The sequence below is a fragment of the Gossypium raimondii genome, chromosome 10, assembly GCF_025698545.1.
Source record: "Gossypium raimondii isolate GPD5lz chromosome 10, ASM2569854v1, whole genome shotgun sequence".
NCBI classification, from domain to species: domain Eukaryota; kingdom Viridiplantae; phylum Streptophyta; class Magnoliopsida; order Malvales; family Malvaceae; genus Gossypium; species Gossypium raimondii.
Window position 1 is genome coordinate 8,177,953 of NC_068574.1, and position 23,202 is coordinate 8,201,154.

The following is a 23,202-nucleotide window of genomic DNA, read 5'->3' on the forward strand; positions in this document are numbered from 1 at the left end:
GATTTTTATTTGGACAAACTTTAGCCTCCGATATTGAGATTTTTATTCATTTATTTAAAATTTATTACGACTCCTAATACCTTCTATTCATCCACGTGTCCATATATGATATATCAACAAAAATAGGAAATAAAATAAAGGTTAAGAAAAGTATATATTATAGTCAAAGTTAATAAAGAAAAGGAAATTATTATAATTTTGGTATTAATTATAATTATTTATTTAATCATATATCCTTTTCATTAAATAATTTAAAGGATAAAATAGTATTCCACATCTTAAAATTATTTTTTCTCAACTTTCCTAAATTGTGATAAATAAAATTTAAAGGATAAAAAGTATTTTCATAAGTGCTTTTAAAAAAAGTGTGATAGAAAATGTGGTGAAAAATATAATTTATTAACTTTTGCTGCAAAAATTGTGGTTGAATGAAGGTCATAATCATGATAATAAAAACTTTAAAAATTAATAAAATTATATAATATTTAAATAATGGTACATGAAATATAAATTAATTGTAAAATTAATGATATATAAATAATTACATAAAATATAAAATTAATCGACATATCTTTTAAATAGTTAATAAATAAAAGTACATTTCAATATTTCTTGCTTGTAAATGCAAAAACCAAAATATAGTAGAAAGGATCTTTACTTTCCATTCTCTTTGTTTTAGTTCATTCCAATTAAAGTTGGCGTAGAAGAGGGGATTGAGAAATGGGATTAATGGGTTGGAAATGAATTTAATATGCTTCATTCTTTAAAATTAAATACTCAAAATTACCTCTATTTGGGCATTGTAATTGAAGAAAAAGAAAAGATAGAGGAGAATATTCAATCATTTATAATAACAACATCAACATACAATGTGTAGCGCAATGAGCATCATTTTCCTTTCCGCTCCGTAACCGTGTTAAGCCATGCCTTTGCTATAGCTGGTAAAATACTTGTCATGCCATCAAAAGCTAAACCAAGTTTACAGAAAAATGGGTCTTTATTAAGGATCATTGTGGGGGAGAGAGGCGCTCAAGTATAGCTTCACACCCCCTAATGAGATTGTAAAGCAACTCGGTAGAGAAGAATGGCTGTTGCAGAACCCTGGGCATGTAGGATGCGCAAACACGTCCACCTGCTCGTTTCTTGTGCTTCTTCACAATCTTCATCAACCCTGTTTTGTTTCACAGCTTGAAAAAATGGTTGCAAATGCAAAGATTCGAATGTAAATCATGATTAAAAAATAGGGTGTATTACCTGCAAAGTTAATGACGCTGTAATGGAGTAGCATCACCATCTCTGAATGAAAAGCCAAAATTTCCTTGAGCAATTCCAATATTTCTTCATGGCCATTTATGTTTTCAGCCTTGCTTTCAAGCTCCTGAAACACCAAAACGTATAACAATTTCTTTGAACCAAAATAAAGGGGAAAAAAAACTAAAGTTTATGATTTTAATTCCGTTTCAAGGGAAAATCAGATATGAAAAGAAAGAATTAGTATTACCCTGAAGAGGATGATATAATCTTCCTCTTTGTCAATGAAAAAGTCATTGACCTTATCGAGTTCCCTGCCTAATGAGTGTCTGAAGCCCATGTCTTGTCTCAGTTTCAGTTTCTTCTTTAATGCCTTGTAACACAAAAACTTGCGTTCCCATTGAGGTAAGCTTCTTGCGATCTCAGCTCTGTGTCTTTTTCCATGTTTCATCTCTTCTTCTCTCCCTGTTAATATTCCAATGGTTGGTGAAGAAGAGGGTTAATTTGTACATATATTTATATCTTTTAGGAGACCATGAAGATAATACCGAGGTAGATTATGGGATATTCCCTTGATGCCAGTGGAAGAATTCGAGTATTTTTACAAAGCTGCCTTGTCAAGATTTTCTTAGCAGTAGCACTCATATTCATATATATAATATTCGATCTAAAGTATATATCTTCCTCTAAAGTATCGCAAAACCACGAAATACTGGTTAGATAGGTACAAAGAAAAGCGATTGCTTTTATATAAATATAAGAATATACTGCATTATCCTTTAGGATATACGAAGGGTAAATCAGTTGACTGCTTCCAAAATCTTGGCAAAGAGATTGTAGCGATAAATACAAAATCTCCGACGAGGGAGGGTTGTCTTTTATGTTTCATGCATTGATGAGTGAAAATGTTGGCAATTGGCATCAGTATAAGCTTTTCATTCCACGTTTCTTCAATGTTTTCTTTGTTTCCCTCGTCAGAAAAATTTCCTTACACATTACTAATTTTGCATTTACTGCAAAAAGTCTTCCGTACCATGATAAACTAATTAAGAAAGCTGAAAAACCACAAAGATACGGTGGGAATGTGGATTTTTTAAATATATATATATGCTTTGGTAGAAAAGAAATCAATAGAGATGAATATTTTTCATGTTAACGCTTTTCTTTTAGATAAAAACCGAAAACGATTACAACATTATTTCGGTGTTAACATGTATAAACCGATCATCCAACCGTAAATGCTCCGCGATCACCTTCGAGGGTTCCTAGAACACTACCGGATCATAAGGGGAAGCTTTCATCATTCCAGCCAACGTATGTGCAGCTATATTAACTTCTCTTGGAATTTGCTTTATGACCACCCTCCACTGTCACCTACAAAGCTCTTGGATTCTCAAGATTAGATACATGTACAATTGCCCACAGGACCTATTTAAAATGGCTTCCATAACTTAAGCGCAACCTGTTTCGACAATAATATTAACCCAATTAGCATCCCACGCCATAAGGAGTTCATCGTAAATTGCCCAAAGTTCAACTTGCACTACACTACATCTACCAATGTTTCTCCCAACTCCTCCACGCCATGTACCAAGTTCATCTCTTGCCATAGTAGCTATCGGTGCAAACCCCGAGATAGGGTCCCTCACTCCATCCATGTTTAACTTTATGAATCCCGAAGGTGGAGGTGTCCATACTTGATCTCGTCTCTTCCTCGCAATGCTACCTGCCAAAATTTCAGGTCTATGTTTGATGAAACTCGCCCAACATCATGCTAATTAAAGAATGTGAGAACTATTAAAAGCTTCCCCTTGAAACACCCACAAATTTCTTTGTTTCCACAAAATCCAATAGATAATTTCGAATAAAGATTGTCATTCAACTTCCGTAAAAACTAAACTAAACTTATTCCTTAAATTCATCAAAATCCACTCCATAAATGGAATAGAAAAAAATTGCACCAAAACCCTCGAAGGGATTACCTGCTTCCATACTTCTCGTGCATTAACACAGTCTCAAAGAACATGAATAATGGATTCTTCAACACTCTCACAAAGGGCACAATAAGGATCCCTAACCAAAACTTTTCTGCATCGTTCGACATTGGTCAACAGGCGCTTCTTAAGCACCAACCATAGAAAATGTCTTACTATATGAGGAGGACCAGAAAAAGACCAAGCCAACTTCCATTTGTTATCTTCTAGATTTAAAGAATTTTGTATAAGAAAGTTATAAGTAGATTTAACAGTGACGGATCAGTTAGAGACCAGTTCATCCTGTCCAACTAAAGGGCTTGGAAGCAGAGCGCCTGCAATATGAGAAAGGATGTTATTATAAAAAAAATAGCTTAGGTAATTACAATCCCATCTACATTCTGCCAACAAAACCTCCCCTAAGGTAGTATTCACATTAATAGTCACAGTCCAATTCTTTATAAGACTACCATCGCGCCAATTGTCCAAGGAAGATTTTGACGTACAATTGGCCAAATTTTGGACAAGGATCTCCAAATAAAAGAAAACGACCCCCTCGAGATATCTTCAGGACATACCTCTGTAACCTTGTATTTGGCTTTAAGAATCTTAATTCACAGTGCTTGCTTATTTGTGAGAAGATTAAACCCCAACTTAAGCCAAAAAAAAAAGTCATTTTGCTCCATAAGACTTCGGATTCCAAGTCCACCATTAATGAGAGGTTGACAACAATCTGACCATTTAACCAAAGACATATTTTGCCTTCTTGTATCTTTAACCCAAATAAATCTCCAAGCAGTTCTTTCAATTTTAGCACAGACACTGATAGGGATTTTAACATTTCGCATAAAATAATTGGGTATAGATAAGAGAACCAACCGCGCAAGAGTAACTTTTCTTGCCATGGAAAGCATTTTAGCATTCCAACTATCTAACTTCCTCCTGATTGTATCCACTATAAACTAGAAAGTGCTCGTTGTCACCCTTGGATGAAACAATGGCATGCCCAAGAAAGATCTCAAATCATTCGTCTCAGCAAAACCGAGAATACTACAAATTTCAACTACTTCATAAGGCTGAATATTTTTAGAGAAAAATACATTTGTCTTATTAGCATTCATTTTGTGCCTCGAGGCAGCCCCGAACGCATCTAGTACTTTCCTCACCATTCGTGCCTAATCGACATCTGGTTCCGCAAACAAGAATAGATCATCAGCAAAAAATAGGTGCATCTCTTTGCAATCTAGATAGGCCTCCAAGTATTGTCCTAAACTTCTTTAAGAATAAACTGACCCAATCTCTCCATGCAAAGAACAAACAGATAAGGGGAAAGAGGGCACCCTCGACAAATTCCTCTCATCGAACTAAACCCCTCTGAAAGACTCCCATTCCAAACAATCTACATAGACACAGAAGTAATGCAATCCATTATGATCCTATACAGCAAATAAAGGATACCTGCATCAAACAGTGTCTTCAATAAAATCCCACATGAGTCTATCATAAGCCTTCTCCAGATCTACATTGATGGCCATCCATCTCTTACCCCCTTCTTGGTTATCATCGAATGAACAATCTCTTGGGAAATAATTATGTTATCTATTATGTGCCTCCCTGCTACGAAGCTGACTTGGTTTTGAGCAATGAGCTTGGGAAACACAGGCTTAAAATGAGTAACAATAATCTTTGAAATAATCTTATACAAGACCTTACAAAGGCTGATAGGATGAAACTAGGACAAGGATTTTGGACTTTGTACTTTAGAGATAACTACTAACAAGGTTCTGTTAATAGAACAATTAATAGGATAACCAGAAAAAATTTCTTGAATCTAAGAACACACATCCTGGCCGACAATCTCCCACTAGCTTTAGTAGAATAAAGCATGGAGTCCATCCGGACCCAGAGCCTTCAACGGTCCAATACTAAAAAGAGCACTTCAAATCTCATCTACAGTCACATCCCTAGCCATAGCCTCTAACCCAATCGAATCAATCCTTGGAAATAAACCATGTAAGGGAAACAAAACATGCCTTTGGTCATTCAGGGAGTAAAGGGTCTTAGAAAACAAAATTGCTTCCCGTTGGAGAACCCCATCATCAAAGCACCACTCTCTATCAACCTTCAATGCAAAGATTTTATTAAACTTCCTCCTCCTCAATATCTTGGCATGGAAATATTTAGTATTTTGATCTCCTTGTTGAATCCACTCTACTCCTGATTTTTGCCTCCATAAAGATTATTCTTCATCAAGAGTCTTTTCATATTCAACTCGCAACTCCAACTTTAATTCCAAAAGAAATCTTGAATACTTCCTATCAAGTGCAGCTTGGACTTTTCCAATTCGATGAGTAAAAACTTGTTTTCGTCTACCAATATGCCTATGTACTACTTTATTCCATTTCCGAAGCTCCAAAGAAAGATAACCTAGACTAGCAGAGATATCCTACCCATGTTTCCAATTATCATGTACAAATTGCTCAAGTTGTACCTGAGAAGCCAAAAATCGAAAAGGCCTAATCGATCGATTCATTATAAGGGATCCCTTGGATAATAAAAGCAGATTGTGATATGATTTCAAATGAGGGAGATGAGAAACCAAAACATCTTAAAAGAGTCGAAACCATTAAAATTGCAATAGTCGTATCCAATCTTTCAAACTTGACCCCATTCTTTAAGTAAATTGCGGACCCTTGAATCCAAGGTCTTTGAGACTGCTAACTTGGACAAAATCCTAGAAAAATTTACAACCCAAAGACATCGGTCGCCCCTCTCTTTTCTCATCCGGGGATAAGGTAGCATTAAAATCATTGACCAATAACCAATGACCATTGACAGATCGAGTAATTCTATTTAACTAGTTCCACAAGTCCCTATGCTTCCGCTTATCCGGACTACCATATACGAAAGTGACAAACAACCTCCAAGTACCCACTTGCTTCCTAGTGTAACAGCGAATAAATTGAGAATTATTATTAAGCACCTGGATCTGAATACCATTCCTCCAACATACCCAAACTTCCCCGAAAAATCCTCGAGCTTGAACTCTATGAGAAAAATCAAACCCAAGAATGGCGATAATTTTATCCGCCTTAGGTCCACTAACTCGAGTTTCAAGGAACGTTGCTATCTCAACCTCATGTTCAACAAAGTACTCTTTAACCACCCTAATGAATTTAGGACTTACACAACCTTGATAGTTCCAAACAAACAAATTTGGCATTAATATAAAAGAAGAAGAAGAAAGAAATATACCCCACCTCAAACAATGGCTATATCCTCTTCAGCTGCCAACATGCTTTCATCCCCTAAATCAATAGCCGAGAGAGAAATCGCCTTTCCAATGCCATCAGCGATACAACTCATTGCTTTCGAAATAGGCAATCGCACAGACCCCTTATTCTTAAATTTAACACTTTTACCTTTTAAAATATTAAAAAGCTTTTCAATACGCTTGGGCCCCCTACACATGAACCAACTTCCTAGAATCAAGACCTAAAGGCATCGCCAAATGGTCACTAACCATCGTCACATCCACCGGTAAGTTAGGATTTTGATTTTCGACAAAAGCCACCACCGAGTGATTATCCACGTTAAGCATGGTTTTTATGACTTTTTCCACCAAGGAACTAGACCCCTCAATCGTCGTCAGTTCAATTTTTCGAAAAGATTTATCTTGCATCGAAGTTTCCTTATCTGCAAGTTGGGCATTGGCCCCCAAATTTACCGAAAGAATCAGATCATTCCCAATCTGGCCCAATCCCTTATTAATCTCAAAACTAACAATGAACCCGCTAAACCCCTTAGACCAGCCACCAATGAAACGAACTTTCCTGTTAATAATCTCAGAGGCATTAACCAAGCCATATAGCCCAACCCCCTTCACATTATCATGATCCAAAATTGATTCACCCACCCCTAATGGATTATCATAAATGGCTAAACCTTTTCCCTTAGATTTAGCAATAATCTCAAGCTTTAAAATCCGAACATCCCCTAAATCATTTTCCCTTAATTCTTGCGGAGCATTACATTGGGATCCTTGAAGATTCGCACTTTTCTTGTTTTCCTTACTGGATCCCTTACTCCAATCAGCTCTCCTTAACCACTGATCAACTATCATCCAAAGACCATACTCCTCAACTCCTTCATGATTAGCCTTAAGCCCACAGGGACGTGTTTTCGAATACGGTACAACATCATCACCTCATTGCTTCTCCTAAAAAGACAAAGTCGTACACGACTTTTTCATATGACCATAATGGCTACACATAAAACACACGTTAGGAAAAGATTCATATTCCACCCTTTAACCGGATCATCCACTTTAATCCTATATACTAATGGTTTATTGAGATCAACCATAACTGCCAAATAGACAAACCTACCCCACAAAGCACTACTTGTGTTATCATCCAGCTTGATGACTCGACCAATCATTTCCCCAATTGACTTAACACTAGATGGGAACAATTGACTTGTGGAAAAATATTTGGACCAAGGTTGCACCGTGAGATAATGGCTAAATACTATCCATGGACCTTCTGTAAGTGCTCGAACGTAATCCACTTCCTCTTGCAACTTAACCAAATAACAATCACTCTTTAGATCCATGATCGTTATAGGATTCGAAGGCTTCCACAAACTATAGATCTTATTAGATAGCGCATGATAACCAACCTTTCTACCCAGAAGTTTCATGACAATCGACCTTGACATGTTCTTATACAAAATCTGATGAACACGATTAGAAAGTCTTATCGACGACATACCATCCTCTGTTCCAACAATCACGTCGCCCTCAAGCAACTGAACATCATCCTCATCCTTGTCTTGCACCGCCTACCCTACCGATCTCTTGGACCCAATCTACATGTCCTTAAAAGAAACACAGACAATCAGTTCACTCTCCTCCCCAACCAGTTGCTCCCAGAGATCCTCCCCGTGATATTCACATTGCAGTTCTATATCATTCTGTTCCTTCTTCTTTTTTAATCAATGAAGATTTTTACTCAATAACAGTAAAAATTTTAAAAAAAATTTAATGCTTTAATACATAAAAACAATGGATAAATTTTATAGTTAATCAAGCTTTCTTTTGAATTACTTAATCATCAAAAGCTATAATTTAATTACCGGCATTTTAAAATAATGACATGTTTCTAATTAGCATAATAATAAATTTGATGATTATATATTTTATCAATTGACTCGAAAATTATAAAATTATGTAAAAATCATAAAAACAAATTAATAGGCATACAATATATTTCCAGCTTCTAAAAGAACCATTGATACTAATAAAGGTGTAATTATCTCTTAAAATTTTCAGTTCTTAAATAAACTATTGAAATTAATAGGCAGACGATAATTTTTCTCAAAATTAAAAAGTAGCCCACCTTTTAAAAATTGCTCAAAAATAAAAGTATAGAGACTAGTTTTAACAAATGGAAAATATAGAAAAATTAGACAAAAGGAGAAGCGAAGAGAATGGAAAATAAAGAAAGAAAAAAGTTAAATTGCTTAAAAGAAAAATATGAAAATCAATTATTTTTGAAATGATGATTTAATGTGTTACATTATAATTATTTTGAAGGTTATAATTGTGCCTATTAAATAAAATTTAAAAGTTACAAATTTTGAATTTTGATATTAAATTGGTTTGTGATACATATAAAACCAGTTGTGTTCATTGCGAGTGTTAAATTTCATATTTGAAAGTAAAAATGCATTCAGCCAGACCCAATTGTTTTTCATAAATTATTATTCAAGTGAATGTTGGATTGATATAATTATTGTAATTTTAATCTGAAATTTATAGATTATTATAACTTTAGCGTCCATTTATTTATTATACCAGAATTTTTATTATTTTTATTTCTTTGAATTTAATAAACAAACATCTTATTTTTACCCTAATTTCTTCTTTTCTTACTTGCTCATCTCCCACCATTTTACTAAATAATCAAATTCTATTTTCAACTCTACCAAATTAGTATCACCTTAGCGATTTTCGATAACTCCAATTTCAAATTAAATATCATAAATACTAAAAAGTAAAAACCTATAGATAGAGAGAAGTCCAAAATCCCAATTGGTATCATTTCATAAGCACTTCATGAAGATGCAGATGTCAATAATTCCAGTTGAAACAACGTAACAGGTTATGTACAAAAGCACAATACCAAATTATTTGGGTTATATATATTCTCAAGTTAGTAAGGTCATGAAAATAACAATAAAGTACAATTATGTCTTCAAACTCATCTTAAGTCACAACTTCAAATAAAAATAAAATAAAAAAACATTTCACTGGTATCCTATCAATGCGAGGATATCACAATGTCCATCTAACAGTTCCATAAGCTCCAACCCAGAACTGAAAAATATCTGTTATGCAGAATAGGAAGCATGATATTACAAAATACCCGCATAGTAAATACATACTACAGCAGAGGATATACCATGCCTTTCAGTAGAGTACAGGACCCTGAATCTACTGCCTCCAAATGGGCTGTGACAGTAGGGTGTTCTCAGCCTAAAACTCGGTTGGAGGTTTTAAACGTACTAATCTCCTGATCCTGTCTTTATCCGTGTTCTCTAGATATCCCTTGAGAATATTTAAGAAAATGGGTGGGGCAAAACGTTAGCAGCAGTATCCATCGAAGAAAATGCAAAAGGATGCTCATTGGCAATCACACAAAAAGTCACTGTTTCCTGGCACTGAGATATTAGATGTGCTTAAGCAGCACAAGAAAGTGAGTTGCCACATGCTACATTAATTCTAGCGTTTTGATAATCATGGCCAGATGAAAGATCATAATTAGTTTTCTTAAGCCTCATTGAAGTGGTGCAAGTCAAATTAAAACAAATAGTACCAACAGCTTTTGATCAAAAGGAAGAATGCCAAAACTATAGTTAGAATACCAACTTGTGACCTCACCTTCCAAATAATTTCATCCAAAGTCAAGCATATCCTTCCGTATTTATCCAGAAAAAGGCGCTCTGTTGGTAGCTTCCCACATACATCCTTTACAGCTGAGGTTATAACAAAGATCACCTCTGCCACTAGAGCAAAACCATTCAGGAAGTAAATCAGTAATAAAATTCAAGTATGCAACCTAATGCACCATGTTAGATGATATATTTGATTCCCTTTCAAATGCACTACAATTATCGGTGTTAACTTTCTTTTCTTTTTAATTCTGGGGAGTGCTAAATTACATTTCAAAAGATAAAAAAGAAGAAGAAGCAATATTTATTTTAATTCACAGACCATAAGAATGGATCGCACTATGAGCAAGCAATGTTAAACATCACAGAGAAGCGTACGTAACTAAGAGCACAGAGATATGTGCAAGTCACGATAGAGAAAACCCAGTGCTTTTTAATATCAAATCATTCAGAACAGTTCTTTCAAAGAACCTATGAACCATTCAAGCTCTCTCACCTCAAACAGCATGAAAACTGCATACTTTAGTCAAGTTTCAAGTTTTGTAGCTTTATTAAATCTCACAAACTAAGATTGTACATATAAAGAGGGCAAGATATACTTACATGCAAGTTCGTCATACTCATCTTTGCCAACAACATAGACACTGACATCTCCAAGCACCGTGTAAACAATGTAAACAGACCTGATAAAAGAACATTTTTGTTCAGTTATTTAAACTGATATCTCAGGATGGCTTTAATTAAGGTTTAGGAAACAGATCCATCCACAACCAACAAAGACAGGAAACCTGTGGCCCTGATGAATTAACTCATGGAATTAACTTAATTTCATGGTAGAAAAAAATAAAACATGACAGAAGCAAAAAGGTTAAGGTACTGCTGTATTTTGAATTAGAAGAACCAACTGCCCAGTTTAAAACGTATCTGTAAGTACAGACTATGTTTCTTTTTACTCTCAAAATGGTTTTTCCACTTATGAAAGTTACCAGGCCACGCGAGCAAAGATGGAAGTTTGGGAAAGAAATCCAGTGAATCAGGCCTGTTGAACCATTGTTTATACTTTAGACTATCTGCAACTTAAACATTTACATAAGAACTAAAAATGAATGCTGTGCTCATTGCGGTCCATGCAAGACTAGAGCAATTAACTATCAATTCTGTGCTAATGGCAGATGCAAGCATTTCACATAGTTCAATCAAGTTTCCAGGTTATAGCAAACATCATTTGAATGCCAGCTGACAGGATGCAAAATCCGTGTGACCTGATTTACGCCAGATTTAGCCCTTCCAATCATTCCAGAATCCATTCCTCAGAATAATTCTAGAATGCATTTAGAGATGGAAAACATACATTATAGCTACAAGATAGATACTGAAATGTAAAATGGATGAAAGATATGCATACCTGTGAGAAGCAACAAGCAGCTCTTCATTTTTAACACCTTTAAGATTATCTGCTCCCAGTTTAACTAGGAAAGATCTCCAATGCAGCCGTTCCTCAGCTGGAACTCCATTAAAGCTGCAATAAAACATAATCCCTGAGGTAATGCCAATTATGTTATCAAAAAGAAATAAAATACCAATCTTTGAAAGTTGGATTGCATATTCCTCAAAAGAACAGATCAATATTGAAAGAAACAATTACAAATAATAATTTATATGAGTTCAAACTACTTCACACTCACAGGACTGAAGCTATAATTAGTAGGATTCTTGAGACTGAAAAATACAAAACCATGGATAAAGTCCTAAGAGCAACCACTTAATGAGAAGATGTCATCAAATGCTTCTTTTTCTGTTAACCTTTCTTCAGACCACCTTTGAAGAAACATAACCAGGTCATGTTCCTTTGGCTACTCTTTCTAAGCACACACCTCTACTACTGACATATGGATGAGAAGAAAAGTTGTGATCAGTCTCCAAGACCTTTGAAACTATGGTCCTTTCTTTATGTTGGTTTGACTTTGGACCTCAGTTGGACTTTGAAATAGATAGTATTCTCTTACATTGTTTCCTGAGTTTAATATCAGAGGTTTAATCTAGGCTCAGATTCCCAAAAATGTTTCCCGGAAATGAATAGAAGAGGAGAAAAAAAAAGTAGGGTTTCATTAGCAAATGGTGGAATGATCAACTCAAAAGCAACATCATTTGTCTGAATCTATCTCATTTCATCATCATTCTTTTTCGTTTCTACTAATAACTATAAAGCCGGCTTCATAGATCATGAACAGACACAACAGATCATGTGTTTGCCAAACATCATCCATTTCCAATTTCTACCAAATCAAATCCCATCTAGAAAGTAGAATAAAATTATTCGATTTCCATAAAAAAAAAAAAAGACCCATTAACGATCTACATCTATACAAAGCAGATTCAACTAATTCAACAAACTAGAAGCGATAAAGAGCGTAGTTGGAAAAATCAGCAAAAGAAATAAAAGCATAGGATGGGATGGGATGGGATGGGATGGGATGGGATGGGAGAAAATGGAGGGGCAGACGTACCGTTCAACTAAGATGTTGCCTTCAGAGTTGGCGAATAACACCGCGAGAATCATGGCGATGTATCTCCCTCTATCAGATACTTACTTTTTCTCTTGAGGCAGGGAGACGGAGATCAGCTAAGTTGCTCCAGCTTTGTTTTGTGTCGTCAATCGCCGTTTTCTTTACCATTTTCCTCACTTTATTTTGCGTTTAGTTCGGGTCGGGTCAGATGTCGGGTCGGATGAATTCTGGATTGGCTTAAACGGAAAATTTGTAATTTAGTACCTATTAGTTTCTAATTCTAATCATACATTTGGTTATTTATATTAATGTGCGACAAAAACCATATAAAAGTTGTAATGTATTTATTTATATCAAATAATTTTAAAAATTATAAAATAAAAATAATATTTAAATATATATTCTGAAAATTTATTTTTATAACATATAAATTACAAAAGTTAAGTATATATAAAGTTATAAGATATGTAAAAATTCAAAATTTCTTAAAAGAATTTAAATAATCAAAATAAAAGTTTAAATTAATTTAAATTATATTTCGGTCCTCAAATTTTAAAAAATTATTATATGATGACTGATTTTATCACATTTTTACATTATGGTGACTAAATGGTTAACTCCCTGTACTTTTTTCTTTTAACTTTCTTTTTCCTCTCTTCTCCCTTCTTCAATATCATTAATTATGGTAAACCTCAGCGAGATACTGGCATGGCAAACTCTCACTCCCTGTCATACACCAACAAAGTTATACGGTTAAGTGAACTTTGCCACACCGTCATCGGGGTGTGTCTACTATTGAAGGAAGGCTCTTCTCTTTCAAGAGCTTAAAGGTATTAGATGAACCCTACTGGCACTAAATGCTTCTTTCATCAAGTTGAAGGAGGTTTTAGCAACATGAACATAGGCCGTTGAATTGAAAAAAACCATTCAGTAAAGATCACAACATGGCCATCATCACCAGGTCTAAGAGCAGACCTGAAACCCCCTTCAATGATGGGTATAATTATGACATAGGAATAAAGAAAGTATATAAATAAACAAACCGGTATTAAAATAATTGAAAACAAATATATTAAATTTTATTGTCAACGCATTAAATATAAATTCATAAAGCACCATAATAAACACAACCACATTCACAAGCACTTAACATATGCAATTTGGAAGATCCGATTTTGATGAGGATCAATTCCTATTGAGAAGCTCTTCTATCATCTGCAATGCTGCCTTTTCTTCCTCGTTTAACCCATTATCAGTAACCTCCTGTCTCACCATTTTGTTGGTGATGGGTTCATCTGAAGCCGGCATTTTATTAGTCTCAGTTACTTCCCCATTTTTCTTCCCTAGCTCAACCGTCATTACCCAGCATGAATCTGATCGACTCCCTGCTCTCCTTTGCCACACCCCGATGTGAGAATTCTCAGTGTCAAGCCTTAAACAGGTAAGGGAAGGAGGAGATGGGATTTTGCAACATTTGCGAAGCTTTTCACTGAGGATTGAAGAAAGGGCATTGCAAGTCGTAGTATTCTCATCTCCTGTTTGGTTTTTGGGCACTGGGAAGTTTGTTTTGGCGCTACGTCCGCTCATCAAAATGGCTGCCTCGTCATAAGCTCGAGCTGCCTCTTCGGCTGTTTCGAATGTCCCAAGCCAAACCCTTCTTTTCCTATCACAAATTATATTGACATCAGCATCCACTACTCTTACATATATATAAGTTACAACTAACTAATTATATGAATAGTTTCAATCATAATTAATCATTACATGCATGCATGGAACTAAAATAGAAATGGATATTAATTCATGTAGTTAGTCAATTTGGAAATGCTGCACCAGGTGTGGAGATATGCAGGAACAAGAAGGATATCATATAAATGTTGATAATTGTAAGAGAATATGAAGAAAACACATGCGCACACACACACACACACACACACACACACACACATATATATACAAATGGCTGCAGCAAGCTAATTTATTGAGAATACAGCAAAGGGTGGCGGATCTCTGAGACCCAAGTGCCCCACTGTCGTTGCCTGACACCTCTGAATTTCTTTGATTGTACCATATTGTTGTTCAATGTTATGAATTTTTTTTATGCTTGTATGTGTACGAGAGAGAGAAGGAGAGACAGAAGCTGAGGAAGTATGTCTTTAAAATGTGGAAGTAGCTAGTGGGATATTTGTACATAATCTCAACTATGAAGGTGGCTTTACCAAGGGTACAACCAGTTTGGTTACTTTTAATTGTCAAACAGCTTCACAATTTATAAAGATGTATGTTTGCATTTTAATTTGTAGTTTTGCTTTAAATAATTGAGTACTGAACCACGTGGTGATGACAAATGGCAAAAAAATGAAAGGAAAAAAGAAAATGTAAAGTGTGTTAATAAATGAGGGAAAACATAAACATAATGGTGAAGAAGTGAAATTTAGTAGATTCATAATCATAGATGGATGAATTTGGCAAAAGATCATTAATCTGTGGTCCATTTTGAAAATGGCATCTGCAAACCCTAGGTGCCACCGCCCATCTACGGGGATCAACCTTCTTTTGGCATAGGTAGCTACGTTAACATGCATACCACTTTTAAATAATAATATATAATACAATACAATTGGCTGTGAAAATATCTTAAAAAGAATGATGTAAATGCGCATCAACAAGTATCACTTTCACTAATTTAAAGTTGGTCTCGTGATTTTTAACAAACTTGCACTTCAAATGTTAGGCCAATTTATTATTTATAGTGTTTACAAATAAATATTTCATCTTCATAATCAATATTTTACCATAATAATGATTACAACACATGTAGCTTGTAAATATAAATGATATTTACTACTTCCTATTAGAGTTTAATAAATAAATAAGGTATTATTAAACTTTTTTATTATATTTTAATAGAATGTTTTGTGTTTTTCAGGTTTCAGCAGTACATGATGGGGGGACCAAAATAGAAACTCAATTTGGAGAGTAGCAATTGTCATCCTACATCATCTTCCCATAAATCTTCATTCAAGTGATTTTAATATCACAATATATCAATTTTCAAACACAAGATTTACAATAATTGTAACAACTATTTTTGAATAAAATATTAACTTTCTAATCAATATTCAAGAAATTTGTTAATCCTGATTTTTTCAATGACTTGTATTGATCAACCTCTAAAAATTATTACCCAATCAAGATCTCATACAAAATCAATATCCCAAAATCATTTAATAAATCAAAAACTAAATCTTGCATAAAAGATCTTAATCACAAGAAAATCGCAATCCTAATTTTCTAGGGGTTAACCGCAACCCTAATTTTCTAGAGATTAATCAATAATGCTTGAAAAAGAAAAGAAGAGTTGTTATCATATAAGAGAGACCTACTTGAAAGTACCGAAAAATTGATTACATATCATGTTAAAATTCTAGTGAGTATGTGAGAGAGAATAAAGAGAAATTTGAGAAAAGTGATGAGTGTTGAAGGAAAATAAAAGAATTAAGAAATTTGGGGTTTTAGTAGTGGAGAAAAATTCATTTAACTTTTTATAAAATAATTCATTTTCAAATATTTTGGTGGGTCTTTTTCAAATTATTTGTGAAGTCAAATTTTTTTTAGGATCATTTTCAAATTTTTTGTAGGGATCAATCCATCAATTATATAATTTATTTTGCAATTAATTTTTTTACTTTTCCTTTGTGGGGTCAATTGACCTCTCGCAATCCTATATGTGGCTCTGCCCATGGTTGGGTTGATGAAGTATAAGGTTGGGTAAGACCAAGAGCTAGCAAAACAAAGGTAAAACTATGAGGTGCCAGAGTTGGTGCTCCAGGTGCTATCTGATGCTAAAAAATGGGATACAAATTTGAGCTATTTGGTACCTATTCCAAGCGTTTCATCCAACCTATTCAATATATGCATCAAACTAGATTCAATTGGTCCAAAACATACCTAAACCACACTCAACAAGTTTAAGCATTCATGTTCAACCATTTATCAAGATATTATTCACTTAAACATCAATCAAACCTTAACATTTTCATGCCATTAGGGCATAACAACCAATCATTCAAACATTAAGTTATACCAATACCAAATCAACTTGAGACATGCCATTTCAATTCTATTTTGACCATTTTCATATACCATACTTTAAAATATTTTAAGCAAAAAAAGTCATTCTAACTATGCATCAACCTTACCAAATCATGCCTTTCAACACCATGCATCAAAACAACTTTCAAATATGTACCAAGTTACTTATATACATGCCACAATACTTGACTCGAAATGATTAAAAAGCTACCAAAAATGTGGAGTGTGAGTTTCTATGTCAATCTGGCTTAACACGATCCATAAGATGATGATCTACAAGGAAAAGGGAAAAATGAGGTAAAGATATACAAGCTTAGTAAGTTCATAGGCATTAAACAAAAGCTTATCTTAGCTTGGAAAAGTTTGCCTGAACATGGCAAATCACATAACAGCAAGATGAGTTTAACATATAACCATATCATATCGTAATTAAAACATATAACATTTCAATTCACTTAAATCAACATTTCAATGCCTTTCTTATAATCATTTCAACATCTAGCCATTTGAATCCCAAGCTCATACCATTCTATTGCAATTTTTCACTTTTCCTTAACCATTTAGCTCGATGAACGCTAGTGAACTAATTCAGATACACAAGTAACTACACCACACCAAATTGCTCGTCCGAGTAGTAACTACACCACACCAAGGCACCGAAGTGCAAGGCTGGTAGGCAATCATACGTATAATCATATTATAATACGTCCCTCTACCACACTAGGGTCTCCGTAGAGACATACAATATTCAATGATCCGCAACAAATGTCGGATCCCTATATAATCTGTAATGATCTCCATACAATCACTTATCCTGTACAATCACATATCTCGTACAAGCGTGCATAAACCCTATTGACATATGAATTGTATCCTAATCTTTACTAAGTTCACCCGAGCATCTTTAACACATATAACCATTTCTTTACAATTTAGTTCATATCTCACCTTTTGTACCAATTCACAAACAATTCAAATTACAACTAAACATACACATCTTCATAATTAAAATACTTAACAATTTAAACACAATCATAACATATGAACTTACCTGGCAAAACAACAAGCAATTGTATCTTTAAGGATTATTCCACAATTTTGTCTTTTCCCGATTATCCTCAATTTGGTTCAAATCATGATCTATACAATTACTCAATTCAATTTATCAATACATAAATTTTTTATAAAATCCCATAATATGCATGAACTAGTTTAATTTTATCTTCTAAATACCCTAATATTTTACATTTTATTCAATTTAGTCCTTAAAATTGAAATAACAATATCTTTCAAATTTGAGCTTCGATTTCAAAAATTATCTTAATAACATCCTTCTAGGACCCTCTATTATCTATTATTATATAAATTTCACATCAATTATACAATTTATTCACTTTAGTTCTTTTGAATAAAACTATCAATTAAACTTTACAATCTAGTCCTTTTTCACATCTAAGCTTAAAATATAGAAAATTAACACCAATTTCTTCAAGGATTCAACAATGAAAACTTTCAAAAACTTTAATAGTTTTGCAAAATAGTACATAGGCTAGCTAAATCAAGCTTTCATGACCTCAAAAATATAAAAATTAGAAGAAAATGACTTGAATAGCTTACCAATTTGAAGACCGAAAGTTTAAACTTTCAAAAGGTTTTCTCTTTTCTTTCCTTAGCAAGTTGTAGCCATGGAAGATGAAAAGATGATAAATTCTCTTTCTTTATAGTATTTTAACCATTTATACTTTAATTAAAACCTTAATTACCTAATTAAATTAACTTAAATCATAATTATATTAAATTAATCCTTCATCAACAATTATAAGTGGATTCTATCATCATTTTCACCATCTATTAATAATAATTGGTTTAATTACCATTTTGGTCCTTTAGCTAATTAAAATTTTATAGCGATAAACTTTTACAATTTAGTTATTGTACCTTGATTAACTATCAATTCGACAAAATTTCTAGACCAAAATTTAATATATTTCTATACTAACCTTGTAAATATTAATATTTAATATTTACAAACACGATTTATAGAAATAGGGTTCAAAAACTACAATTTTCGGTACCACTAAAAATCGAGTTGTTACAAATATGATAGTTGCAAGCTAAATCCAACATTCATAAATAAGAATGGCTAGTTACTGATGTAACAAGTGAGAAATCTAATTTTCATCATCACCCTCAGCTACATTTGATTATGCTACAGCTTTCCCTTTATCAGATTTACCCTTATTTTTCAACTTTGGGCAATCTTTCTTCTAGTGTCCTTTTTCTCGATAGAAAGCACACTCATCTTTGCTTGGTTTCCCCTACGACTTGGATCTCCCCTTGTGAACTTTACTTCAAGTGTGTGAACGACCCCAAACTACCAAATCTTCTACATCTGCGGTTGAATTTCTCTGTGTTTCCTTCTTTCTCGGTTCATAATTGTGTAAAGCAGCACACACTTCACTAAGAGATACATCAACCTTCCCATGAAGTAAAGTAGTTTCAAAGAACTCAAACTCCTCAAGAAATGAAACCAAGAACATCAAATCTAAATCTTCATCTTTGAAGATCTCATCCATATTTATCAGATTAGTGATTAATTGATTAAAACTGGTGACATGATCATTCATAATGGTACTTGGAACATAAGTGAAGCGAAACAACCTTTTCTTCATGTGAAGCTTATTCTCACTGTTTTTCTTCAAAAATTTTCTTTTAGTGCTAACCACAATCTATTTGTAGAAGTCTTCTTTGAGAAAGCATAACTTTGTTCTCGAGAAAGGTACGATCAAATTGTACCACATGCCAAACGATTGGTAGCCTTCCAATTTTTCTCCTCTATATCATCTGGTTTCTTCTAATCAATGGCAATGTCTAGACGTTGCTAAAAGAGAGTATCTAGAACCTCACTTTGCCACATATCGAATGACATGTGCCATCGAAGATCTCTATTGTCAATATTGTATTTGCCACTGCTAGTCTCGACCACATGGACGATGTTGGAGCTCTTGGATTGTTTATCATTTTAGCCATAATATTTCAATATGCCCAAGGAAATACTTTTTGATATGGAAGATCAGTTTAAACCGTAACCACAGAGCATACTTCAAATATCCATCGCCTCTAATACCACTTGTTGTGCGAATAGGGTAAAATAGAGTAAATTATTGTACTAGAAACTACACTATGTTCAATTCCTAAGAAAGATTGGAGAGGTCATAAACAGTCTCGCTTAAAACCCCACCTCTTAGAGAGAATCACCCTCCAATATAATTTAATAGCACAATATGTCACTACAAATGTACCCTACAAAATATTGAAAAAGAAACTGTTAATCCAAGCTTTATTTGATAAAATATTTTGATGTAACAAATTGAAGTGTTTTTGAATGTAAGTTAAAATTGACAAAATGATTTTTAAATTTGAAGTCTAAGAGATAAAATTTTGAATACTTGCATTAAACTCTTAGAAAATTTTGAAACAATTTTAAAATCAAGTCAAAATTATTGCAAACAAGTCAAAATCATTTTAACTTATCAAAATGATTTTCAAACACGTCAAAATTGCTCTAGGCCAAAAATTACCTGTAATACCCGATTTTGGCCCGGGTAAAAAGGCCCAAATACAACAAAATTACAAACGGGCCACAAAGCCCAAAACCAAATTCAGTGGCCCAAACCAAACATGGCTCGAAACAGACAGAAACCCTAGGGTTTCCCACAGCGCCGCAAGCCTCCAAATCAGCCCCGATCTTCACCTGCACGAAAATGGAAACAAACAGTATACGGAAATAAAGTCAGAGATTTGCAAATCAAATCAAAAGAAAATAGATATTGTTTCTTCTTTTATTCTTTTTCATATGGCTATATAAAGCTATTGTTAAGACTGTAAAAGGAGGGGATTTTTTCGAAATCAGAAATAAAATATACTATTACTTTCACAACCAAAACAGAGTTCAAATAAGAAAGCAGAATCGATTCAAAAGGTTGCTATTAACAGTTTATTATTCTCTTGTTAGATTATATGTTTCATTTACTTATTTGCATGCGAATAAACTGAGTAAAAGGAAAGAGACAACCTTTTCTTTGATTTTGGAGTGTTCGAGGGAGCCACGCCGAGGATCTGTGGCTGGAAACCGAAGCGTTTCCTTGACTTTTTGGCATTTTTCGTTGATATTTTGAAAACTCCGAACCTGATTCGGGTTTAGGAAGGCCAAAGGAACCGAATGGGGAAATTTCCCCTTTTCCGGCCACCACAAATGGTGGCACCAACGCCGGAGATCGGCGGCCGATGCGGCGGCCGGTGATGGTCCGATGACCGACCGATGGTCGGAGGGCTGAAGTGCTGAGAGGTTTTTTTTGTTGAAAGATTTGTTTTTTTTTAAATGAGTAAAATGAAATTTGGGGTTTAATTTTGGGCTTAAATAGCCAACTGAAAACGGCGCCGTTTTGGAGGGGGAGGATCCGCGTTGACCCGACCGGACCTGTGATCCACAGAAGTTTTTACGGAGGGCAAATTGCACTTTTAGCCCCTCCGCCTTTAAATATCTTTACAATTAGGTTTTTTTTATTTTTTTTAAATTCGCTCTTTAATTTATTTTAATTTCAATTTGACCCTTCTTGAACGACACCGTTTTAGAGGAGAAGGAAAAATTACCCTTCCAGCCCCTCTATGTAATCCGCGTGTTCAATTTGGTCCTCCACTCTTTATTTATTTGCGGATTCACCCCTATTTTTTTACCTGCTACCCAATTTAGTCCTTTTTTCATATTTTTCTTAAAATCAAGATTTCGATAATTTTTTTGAAATTGTTGTTATTATTATATGTATATATATATAAATGTTTCCTTTGTATGTATTTATACCTTAAAAATTAATATTTCTTGTATATTTTTTTAGATACATGTTTTATTAATTTTGATATTATTTAATTATTTATATATTTTCTTGGGTACATGTATTTTTTTATTTTTTAATTTATTTCAATCATCTGCTTATTAATTTAGGTTTACATATTTTTATCTTGTCCGTTTATTTAATATTTTGCGTGCCATTATGTTATTTATTTGTTCATATATTTGCATTATTTCTATGCTATAATAGTATTATTGCATTATATATTTAATGTAGCATAACATTACATTTTTACTCGATTTTTTAAAATTAAACTTTTTCAAAATGGATATTCTTTTAATTAAAATAAAAGTTCATTATTGGGAATTCAACACGTTGTGTCCTAACGTATTGGATGTGGCGCATTGATTTCTCGAAATGAAGATATTTTTTAAAAAAATCATAAAGGAAATTTTCCGAGTTTGAGATTCTAAAGGAATTGTGCCCTAACGTATTGGGTGTGATTTCTTAAATCTTGGATAAGTGGATGTTCTTTTAAAGTAAAGGAAATATTCCGAGTTTGGGATTCTAAAGGGATCGTGCCCTAACGTATTGGGTGTGGTTTCTTAAATCTTGGATGAGTGGATGTTCTTTTAAAGTTTTATTGTTTAAGTATTCTGACCTAATTCATTTTGGAGGAAATTAGAATGTTGTGCCCTAACGTATTGGGTGTGTCGTTTTTGCTTCTTTGAATTGAAAAGGGTCTTAATACGCAACGTTTTGAGTTTTTTTAAAGATTATATTTTTCCATATTCTCGACCTTAAGACACTAATTAATTAACTAGGTACCAATTTTGGGCGTTACGAGGGTGCTAATCCTTCCTCGTACGTAACTGACTCCCGGATCCGTTTTTCTAAAACTCGTAGACCAAAGCCGTTTTTTTAGGTGATCCAATCACACCCTAATAAAAGATTGGTGGCAACTCCCAATTCTCATTTTTTCGAAAACCTAAAATATTTTTGTTTTCAAAAAAATGGTTTCGACATTACCGATACCATTTTGGCCTAGTATCGATAATTTTTAAACTATCGATACCCTTAGAAAAATCGAGTCCAAACTTGCATTCTATTTTCAAAAATCCTAAAAATTATCGATACCATTTTTGAGGTATCGATATTTTTTTGAAAATAATCAATACCTTCCTTAAAAATGATACCAAAATAGTATTTTGTTTCTTACAGACCCTACATAGTATCGATTCGGTATCAATACCTTTTTTTCCAAAAGTACTGATAAAATATTTCTGGTATTGATTAATAAATCCCAATGGTCACTGAATTAGCATTTATTACAAAAAATATTAATACCCTTTTATTTGGTATCGATACTCGTAGTTGCAGGTGAAATAAATACTCTAATTTTACATCCCCAACGGCCATATTCATTACATCAACAACCTCAACTGTTGGAAATCAATTAGAGGGTATAAATACCATCTTCCAAATACCTACAACAACAAGAAAGCACTTTCAAGTAAAAATCTTCAATCAAACAACCTTTGAGCTTACTATTTCCATATTTCTTTTTCATAC

The 23,202-nt window shown here is 33.7% G+C and overlaps 4 protein-coding genes across 4 annotated transcripts; all 4 read right to left on the bottom strand.

Annotated features, from left to right (window-relative positions):
- Nucleotides 1–774: 774 nt before the first annotated feature.
- On the bottom strand, nt 775–6,948 carry LOC105776597 (SPX domain-containing protein 1). The gene is made up of 4 exons (XM_012599345.2): nt 6,485–6,948; nt 1,502–1,716; nt 1,255–1,378; nt 775–1,171 (listed from the first exon to the last, which is right to left on the bottom strand). Exons 2-4 carry the CDS (start codon nt 1,700–1,702, stop codon nt 1,008–1,010), a joined length of 489 nt encoding a protein of 162 aa, XP_012454799.1. The 5' UTR covers nt 1,703–1,716; nt 6,485–6,948; the 3' UTR covers nt 775–1,007.
- On the bottom strand, nt 2,703–3,355 carry LOC128033872 (uncharacterized). The gene is made up of 2 exons (XM_052622360.1): nt 3,234–3,355; nt 2,703–2,994 (listed from the first exon to the last, which is right to left on the bottom strand). Exons 1-2 carry the CDS (start codon nt 3,353–3,355, stop codon nt 2,703–2,705), a joined length of 414 nt encoding a protein of 137 aa, XP_052478320.1.
- A 2,440-nt stretch (nt 6,949–9,388) lies between the features above and the next one.
- Nucleotides 9,389–12,853, bottom strand: LOC105776598 (uncharacterized). Its single transcript, XM_012599348.2, has 5 exons — nt 12,686–12,853; nt 11,584–11,697; nt 10,782–10,861; nt 10,168–10,292; nt 9,389–9,834 (listed from the first exon to the last, which is right to left on the bottom strand). The coding sequence occupies exons 1-5, from the start codon at nt 12,736–12,738 to the stop codon at nt 9,763–9,765; spliced, it is 444 nt and encodes a 147-aa protein (XP_012454802.1). The 5' UTR covers nt 12,739–12,853; the 3' UTR covers nt 9,389–9,762.
- Nucleotides 12,854–13,774: 921 nt separating this feature from the next.
- Nucleotides 13,775–14,888, bottom strand: LOC105776596 (ethylene-responsive transcription factor WIN1). Its single transcript, XM_012599341.2, has 2 exons — nt 14,677–14,888; nt 13,775–14,348 (listed from the first exon to the last, which is right to left on the bottom strand). The coding sequence occupies exons 1-2, from the start codon at nt 14,754–14,756 to the stop codon at nt 13,871–13,873; spliced, it is 558 nt and encodes a 185-aa protein (XP_012454795.1). The 5' UTR covers nt 14,757–14,888; the 3' UTR covers nt 13,775–13,870.
- Nucleotides 14,889–23,202: the final 8,314 nt, after the last annotated feature.